Genomic DNA, 8053 nt, shown 5'->3' with positions numbered 1-8053 from the left:
AAATTTTCATGCCCCAAGTAACATAATAAAACATTAAATTTTCATGTCCCAAATAACAGAATAAAGCATGAAAAAATGAGAATTTTCATGTCCCAAATTGCAGAATAAACCATGAAAAAGGGAGAATTTTCATGTCTCAAATTACAGAATAAACCATGAAAAAAAGAAAAGTTTCATGTCCCAAGTAACAGAATAAAGCATGAAATTTTCATGTCCCAAATTACAGAATAAACTCTGAAAAAAAGAGAACATTTTCATGTCCCAAATTACAGAATAAACCATGAAAAAAAAAAGAAAATTATTTCTATATTTACCACTGAGGAGCTTTGATTAAAAAACAGCATTCCTGGAGTGTTTGTGTGCCCCAAATAACAGAATAAACCATGGAAAAAAGAAAATTTTCATGTCCCAAGTAACAGAATAAAGCATGAAATTTTCATGCCCCAAATTACAGAATAAAGCATGAAAAAATGAGAATTTTCATGTCTCAAATTACAGAATAAACCATGAAAGAAAGAGAAAATTTCATGCCCCAAGTAACAGAATAAAACATTCAAATTTCATGTCCCAAATTACAGAATAAAGCATGAAAAAAAGGAGAATTTTCATGTCCCAAATAACAGAATAAACCAGGAAATTTTCCTGTCCCAAATAACAGAATAAACCCGGAAAAAAAGCAAATTTTCAGGTCCCAAATGACAGAATAAACCATAAAAAAAAAGAAAAAATATTTCCGTATTTACCTCTGAGGAGCTTTAAGCACTTCAAGCATCCCAAGCACTCCTTCATTCATGGTGAACGCTGAAACCAACCCGGAGATTCATTTTGATTTTAAAAAATGAATGTTTGATACTTAACTGATTGGCATCCGAGCCGTGCTCCAGCAGCACATCCACGATCCTGCCCAGCCCCAGCAGGGCCGCCGTGAACAGACAGGTCTGGCCCAGGGAATTCACAGCATCGACAGAGAGTCCTGCAAGGAAACCCAAAATTCCACGCGGCAGTTTGTTTGGATTTAAAAAATTGTTCCTTTGAATTTAAAAAATTGGTTGTTTGAATTTAAAAAAATTGGTTGTTTGAATTTTAAAAATTGGTTGTTTGAATTTTAAAAAAATGGTTGTTTGAATTTAAAAACTGGTTATTTGATTTTTTAAAAATTGTTTCTTTGAATTTAAAAATTGATTGTTTGAAATTTAAAAAATTGTTTGTTTGAATTAAAAAATTTGTTTGTTTGAATTTTAAGAATTGGTTGTTTGAATTTAGAAAATTGGTTGTTTGATTTTTTAAAAATTGTTTCTTTGAATTTAAAAATGGTTTGTTGGAATAAAAGCCAGTGGTTCGTTGTCGCTGCTCGGAGCTGCTGCAGGCAGGAAAATCCAGCAGCAGAAATTGAGGGGGGAAAAAAAGAAGAAATTAGGAAATCATATTTTTTGTGATTTTCTATAAGGAAAGAACTGCATGTTATTATTATGACTATTTTTACTATTGTTATTATTATTGTTATTATTATCATAGTAATAAATCAGTAAATTATTCTTTAGCAAGTAGTTCTTTAATTTTTTAAAATCATCATTATTATTGTTATTATAGTATTAATAAAAAAGTCAATTATTCTTTAGTAATTACTTATAAATAAGGAAGTTTATTGTTGTTATTGTTATCATATCAATAAATAATTAAATTATTCTTTAGTAATTATTAAGAAATAAATTTATTATTGTTGTTATTCATGTTGTTATTATTGTTACTATCGTATTAATAAGTAAATTAGTCTTCAGTAATTGCTTATTAAGAAATAAGTTTATTATTATTGGTTTAATTACTGTTGTTATTTGTGTTATTAGAGTATTATTAAAGAAGCAAATTATTCTTTAGTAATACCTATTATAAATACGTTTATTATTACTGTTATTATTATTATCGTATTAATAAACACGTCAATTATTCTTTAGTAATTACTTATTAATAAAAAAGTTTATTATATTATTATTGTTATTACAGTACCAATAAATAATTAAATTTTTATTTAGTAATTACTTATTAATAAAAAGTTTATTATTATGTTTTTGTTACTATTGTTATTACTGTATCAATAAATAATTAAATTATTCTTTAGCAATTACTTATTGATAAATAATATTATTATTGTTATTATTACTTTATTATTGTATTAATGAATATGAAATTATTATTTGGTAATCACTTTATCATTGGTTTATTGTTGTTGTTATTATTTTTATATTATATTATCGGTCAGCGATTGCTCAGAGCACGGCGCTGAGGGCGCCAAGGTCACGGGTTCGATCCCCGCTCGGGCCGGGTGCTTCAGCGATGAACCCTGCCGTGCCCGTGGCGCTCCTCCACTCAGAGCCCAACGCGATTTCCAACACTCGTCCCGTTGATTTTATCCAAGGTAATCAATCCCGATTAATTAATTCCGATCTGGAATTAAACTCCGATGTGAAATTCACTCGCAAGCAGGAAGGTGATGTGGGAGCATGGGAGAAGGATGGGTCTATTGATGGGTCTAACACCAGAACCAAGGGGTGATTCGGCTGACTAGGGAGGGTCTGCTCTGGTTTTGGAAACAGAATAAAAAAGGGCCACGAAGCACTCAGCCCGTGCTCTCTCCCTCCCGAGCCCTGAGGGGACGGCGAGGGGGCTCAGCCTGCAGAAAAGGAGCCTCAGGGGGGACTGTCTGCCTGCAAGGAGGGTGCAGGCAGCTGGGGTCTGTCCCTCCTCCACGGAACAAGTGACGGGGTGAGACGAAACGGCCTCGGGTGGCACCAGGGGAGGTTTCGGTTTGATCTCGGGGATAATTTCTTCACTGGAAGGGTTCTCAAGCACTGGCACAACTGGGCAGGGTAGAGGCTGAGGCGCCATCCCTGGAAAGATTACACCCCATGTGCTTGTGGCACTCGGGGCTACAGCTCGGGTGCCTTTAATTGTTTATTCTGTTTTTGGAACCACGTTAAAAAAGGGTCACAAACCACTCAGCCCGTGCTCTCTCCCTCCCGAGCCCCAACAAGGAGGCCGGGAACGGTCATCAATGGCGAGCGGCCCCTGCCCACGCAGCGCCGCCCGCCCGCTTCGCGCTCAGGAGAGAACACCTCGCTCCTCCTCGTGGCTTGTGACGCCGATCAGGGAAGATCACTCTCCTCTAGTGACCAACTACAGAAATGATCCCTGAAAGTATAGTCTTAACCCAACACCGCCACCCGCGCGCACCCCTGCCAACGCCACCCGCGCTCAGCGCACCGCCAGCCCGCGCCGCGCGCCCGGGACGAGCCGGCGCGGCCCCGCCGAGCGCCCGCGCCCGCGGGAGCGCGCCCCGAGCCCCGCGGCAGCGCCCGCGGCCCGCGGAACGGCCGCGCGTGGCGGCGCTCGGGACGCGCCCCCCTGATCTGCATGTTCTGCCCCCGCTGGCCAATCAGAGGCGCGCCTGCGTGGCCCCGCCCTCGCCCCGCCTTCCCGAGCGGGGACGCCGCGGGGCCCCGGACGCGGCACGGGAGGCGGAATCGCCACCGCGCTGTCCATCGTCCCTTCCATGGTGGCCGCTAGGTCACCAAAACCCCCTGCAACGCCACAGGCCTCGGGAAGAGTCGCTCGAAGGCAGCATGGAGGAATAGGAGCTGGGGATGCCGCTCCAGAGTGTGCACAGCAGCGGGCAGTGTGGCCAGGGAGCCAAGCAGGCCCGTGGAGCGTGGCTTGTACCGGCAGCAGTGAGACCAGCAGGACCAGGGCGGTGACCGTCCCCTGTACTCGGCACTGGAGAGGCCGCACCTGTGTGTCCACTTTTGGCCCCAGCATAAACAGGAGGGCATTGAGGGGCTGGAGTGTGTCCAGAGAAAGGAACAGATTTCGGGAAGGGTCATGGATCTGATGAGTGGATGAGGAAGCTGAGGGGGTTCAGCCTGCTGGGGAAATTCCAGGGTGCACTGGAAGGATTTATAAAACGTCGTTTGTGGCACTTGGGGTCAGGATTCAGGAGGCAGCCAATAGCAAGCTCGCAGGGCTGACCATTTATCCCCGTGAACACTGGTTTTTTGACCATGATAAAAAAAAAAGGGCCACAAACCAGTCAGCCCGTGTTCTCTCCCTCCCGAGCCCTGAGGGGACGGCGAGGGGGCTCAGCCTGCAGAAAAGGAGCCTCAGGGGGGACTTTCCCCCTCCCTGCCACTGCCTGCAAGGAGGGTGGTCTGGGCAGCTGGGGTCTGTCTCTGCTCCATGGAGAGGGAACGGCCTCAGGTGGCACAAGGGGAGGTTTTGGTTTGATATTGGGGAAAATTAATTCACTGAAAGGTTCTCAAGCACTGGCACAACTGGCAGGGCAATGGCCGAGTCACCATCCCGGAGTGTTTAGACCACACGTGTTTGTGGCACTTGGGGTCAGGATTCAGGAGGCAACAGGCAGCCGATCCCGAGCTCCTTTATCTGTAAACTCTGTTTTTAAACCACAATAAAAAAGGGCCACGAACCACTCAGCCCGTGTTCTCTCCCTCCCGAGCCCTGAGGGGACGAGGAGGGGGCTCAGCCTGCAGGAAAGGAACCTCAGGGGGGACTTTCACTCTCTGCCTGCAAGGAGGGTGTAGGCAGCTGGGGTCTGTCCCTCCTCCACGGAACAAGTGATGGGCTGAGAGGAAACGGCCTCGGGTGGCACCAGGGGAGGTTTCGGTTTGATCTCGGGGATAATTTCTTCACTGGAAGGGTTCTCAAGCACTGGCACAACTGGGCAGGGTAGAGGCTGAGTCGCCTCCCCTAGAGGGACTTCATACCCCATGTGCTTGTGGCACTCGAGGTGAGGACTCCGGAAGCATGGGTTGTAAGCTCTGTTTTTGGAACCACCATAAAAAAAGGGCCACAAACCACTCAGCCCGTGCTCTCTCCCTCCCGAGCCCCAACAAGGAGGCCGGGAACGGTCATCAATGGCGAGCGGCCCCTGCCCACGCAGCGCCGCCCGCCCGCTTCGCGCTCAGGAGAGAACACCTCGCTCCTCCTCGTGGCTTGTGACGCCGATCAGGGAAGATCACTCTCCTCTAGTGACCAACTACAGAAATGATCCCTGAAAGTATAGTCTTAACCCGACACCCCCACCCGCGCGCACCCCTGCCAACGCCACCCGCGCTCAGCGCACCGCCAGCCCGCGCCGCGCGCCCGGGACGAGCCGGCGCGGCCCCGCCGAGCGCCCGCGCCCGCGGGAGCGCGCCCCGAGCCCCGCGGCAGCGCCCGCGGCCCGCGGAACGGCCGCGCGTGGCGACGCTCGGGACGCGCCCCCCTGATCTGCATGTTCTGCCCCCGCCGGCCAATCAGAGGCGGTCCCGAAGCCTGGCGGCGCCACTGCCCCGCCCCCCCGCGCCAGGAGTGAGGCCGCCGCCGGAACGCGGGCTGTCGCGGCTGTCGCGACACGACACAAGGGACCGCCACCGCCCGTGCTGCCGCTGCCCCGGGTCAGCAGAGGAGAAGAACCCCGGTACAAACAGCAGCAGCGCCGCACGCTTACCGCCGGGAGGTGCGCTGGCTCCGAGCCTCTCCCGACGCTGTCAGGCTGGCATTCATGTACCAGAATGAACAACCCCACAGGGCGCTGTTAATGAACTCCGGCCTTTACATCTCTGGGCTCCGCCTGAGCACAACGGACCGACGGTATAAAGAGCACAATACGGAGCAGTTTCTCCCTAAACCCGTCAGAATTTGTAACCTTGACCGACACGGACTTCCACAAGTGATGAAAGGCAAACGCGGAACAGGTTCCCCTCAGTCGCGTGTCACTGTCTGATCGTCACCGTTCATCAGAGCCAGCACTTTTAAATAAGAAAGTCCCCTTGCCCTGAACTAAGAGATGGGTCGATAATACCCTCACTAAAGCCTGAATTCTTGTGGCTGCTGCGCTGTCCGTGGGGATCGCCCAGTGCGGGTCACTGCAGCGAGAGCTGCAGCGAGAGCCTGGCTGGGGGTTGTGAGCGAGAGAAGGAAATCCCTGGACAGGGATTGCCTATCCCTCTTTGCCGTCTCCAATTCTTTCTTTAACCACAATAAAAAAGGGCCACGAAGCACTCAGCCCGTGCTCTCTCCCTCCCGAGCCCTGAGGGGACGGCGAGGGGGCTCAGCCTGCAGAAAAGAAGCATCATGGGGGACTTTCCCCCTCCCTGCCAGGGTGTAGGCAGCTGGGGTCTGTCCCTCCTCCACGGAACAAGTGACGGGCTGAGAGGAAACGGCCTCGGGTGGCACCAGGGGAGGTTTCGGTTTGACCTCGGGGATAATTTCTTCACTGGAAGGGTTCTCAAGCACTGGCACAACTGGGCAGGGTAGAGGCTGAGTCGCCTCCCCTAGAGGGACTTATACCCCATGTGCTTGTGGCACTCGAGGTGAGGGCTCCGGAAGCATGGGTTGTAAGCTCTGTTTTTTGAACCACCATAAAAAAAGGGCCACAAACCACTCAGCCCGTGCTCTCTCCCTCCCGAGCCCCAACAAGGAGGCCGGGAACGGTCATCAATGGCGAGCGGCCCCTGCCCACGCAGCGCCGCCCGCCCGCTTCGCGCTCAGGAGAGAACACCTCGCTCCTCCTCGTGGCTTGTGACGCCGATCAGGGAAGATCACTCTCCTCTAGTGACCAACTACAGAAATGATCCCTGAAAGTATAGTCTTAACCCGACACCGCCACCCGCGCGCACCCCTGCCAACGCCACCCGCGCTCAGCGCACCGCCAGCCCGCGCCGCGCGCCCGGGACGAGCCGGCGCGGCCCCGCCGAGCGCCTGCGCCCGCGGGAGCGCGCCCGAGCCCCGCGGCAGCGCCCGCGGCCCGCGGAACGGCCGCGCGTGGCGGCGCTCGGGACGCGCCCCCCTGATCTGCATGTTCTGCCCCCGCTGGCCAATCAGAGGCGCGTCCGCCGCGCAGCGCCGGCCCCGCCCAGCCCCGCCCCGGGAAGGCGCAGTTCGCAGCAGCGCAACGCAGAGATCCGCGATCCTGAACCCGACACGAAATGGCACCGAGTATTTGGTTCCGTGTACAAAAGTCCCTGTTCCTGTGTGGCTACAAATCTGGTTGTCAAAATGCTTAAGGTCTAAACCGTACCCTGAGCATCTGGCAATCCGAACTAAACCTCATTTAAAGAGTATAGTCCTACAGCTGTCCTTCAGAATTTTAGTTTTACAATGCCTCGGTCATGTCCTTATGAGCCCTTTACTTATAAAAGATTAGTTTTCTTTTCAACTAACTTATTTTAATACATTTTCTGATAAGAGAACTATTCCCACTTAATGGAAAAGGGCAGCTATAAATCATTTTGTTAATATCTGTCACGCAGAACTGGATTCTACAAGCAGTATGCCGACTATTTTTTACCAGAAATAAAAGAATAGAGGAAAAAGTAAATCTTTTCTGCCAGTACTTGTCTAAACTTAGCTTTTACCTTTTTTCAGAAGCTTCTTCACTTTCACATAGTTCCCTTCCCTGACATACTCATGCAGGTCAGCTTCCAGGGAGTCTCCTTTTATACTTCCAAGCTTGACTGGGCATGGAAATGGGAGAGGGATGGGATGAGCCATCTTCTTTCCTGAACGCAACTGGGAAAAGGGAGGAAACATCAAGCTGCAAGGCACCTCTACGTAAAGAACTTATTTGTGACTTCAGAACCTGCAATAGCTTAAAGTTACGTCTGCTTCCTGCAGAAATATCCAGAGATGGAATGGGAAATCAGCCTCCTGCCCTCCCTAACACTGCCCTCCCGGACCGGCCGGTGCGGCAGCACCGCGGGGACAGGAGAGGCGACAACCTCACAGAACCTTCCAGGAGCAGGGGTGTCTCCGGGAGCACAGAGGCGGGACACACGCACGGCATTCCCGGGACACACGCAGCCCGTTCCCGGCCCCTCGCGGCCCGCGCGGATCCGCTCACCCGCCGCCCGAACGGCCCCGACACGCGGGAACGCCAGCGCGCATGCGCAGCGCCGCCGCTCGCCCGCTTCGCGCCAGGGCGGTGGCAGGGGGCGGGGTCAGAGCGTGAGGGGCGGGGCCGGTGGGCGGGGCCGGCAGCGATCGCCGCTCCCGGGACGCG

General features: G+C 51.2%; 1 protein-coding gene and 3 non-coding genes across 5 annotated transcripts in view; all 4 read right to left on the bottom strand.

The window, feature by feature from the left end:
• TEX14 (testis expressed 14, intercellular bridge forming factor) overlaps positions 1-7915 on the bottom strand; it is a 39865-nt gene extending 31950 nt beyond the window's left edge. Inside the window, exons 1-3 of one of the 2 annotated variants that reach the window (XM_038158121.1) lie at positions 7895-7915; positions 7410-7563; positions 859-973 (exon numbers count right to left, since the gene is read on the bottom strand). In XM_038158121.1, the coding sequence (XP_038014049.1) occupies positions 859-973; positions 7410-7545 (251 nt within the window). In that variant the 5' untranslated portion in view covers positions 7546-7563; positions 7895-7915. Of the gene's footprint in view, positions 1-858; positions 974-7409 lie in introns of both variants that reach the window. The other variant, XM_038158120.1, reaches the window with a different exon arrangement.
• LOC119710022 lies at positions 2989-3202 on the bottom strand. Its single transcript, XR_005259481.1, has one exon. It is a non-coding gene; the product is annotated as a small nucleolar RNA U3 (small nucleolar RNA).
• On the bottom strand, positions 4865-5078 carry LOC119710021. Its single transcript, XR_005259480.1, has one exon. It is a non-coding gene; the product is annotated as a small nucleolar RNA U3 (small nucleolar RNA).
• LOC119710012 lies at positions 6432-6645 on the bottom strand. Its single transcript, XR_005259471.1, has one exon. It is a non-coding gene; the product is annotated as a small nucleolar RNA U3 (small nucleolar RNA).
• Positions 7916-8053: the final 138 nt, after the last annotated feature.

Source organism: Motacilla alba, chromosome 19, assembly GCF_015832195.1.
Source record: "Motacilla alba alba isolate MOTALB_02 chromosome 19, Motacilla_alba_V1.0_pri, whole genome shotgun sequence".
NCBI classification, from domain to species: Eukaryota; Metazoa; Chordata; class Aves; order Passeriformes; family Motacillidae; genus Motacilla; species Motacilla alba.
The sequence above is the reverse complement of the archived record's forward strand: the minus strand, read 5'-3'. Positions and strand labels throughout refer to the sequence as shown.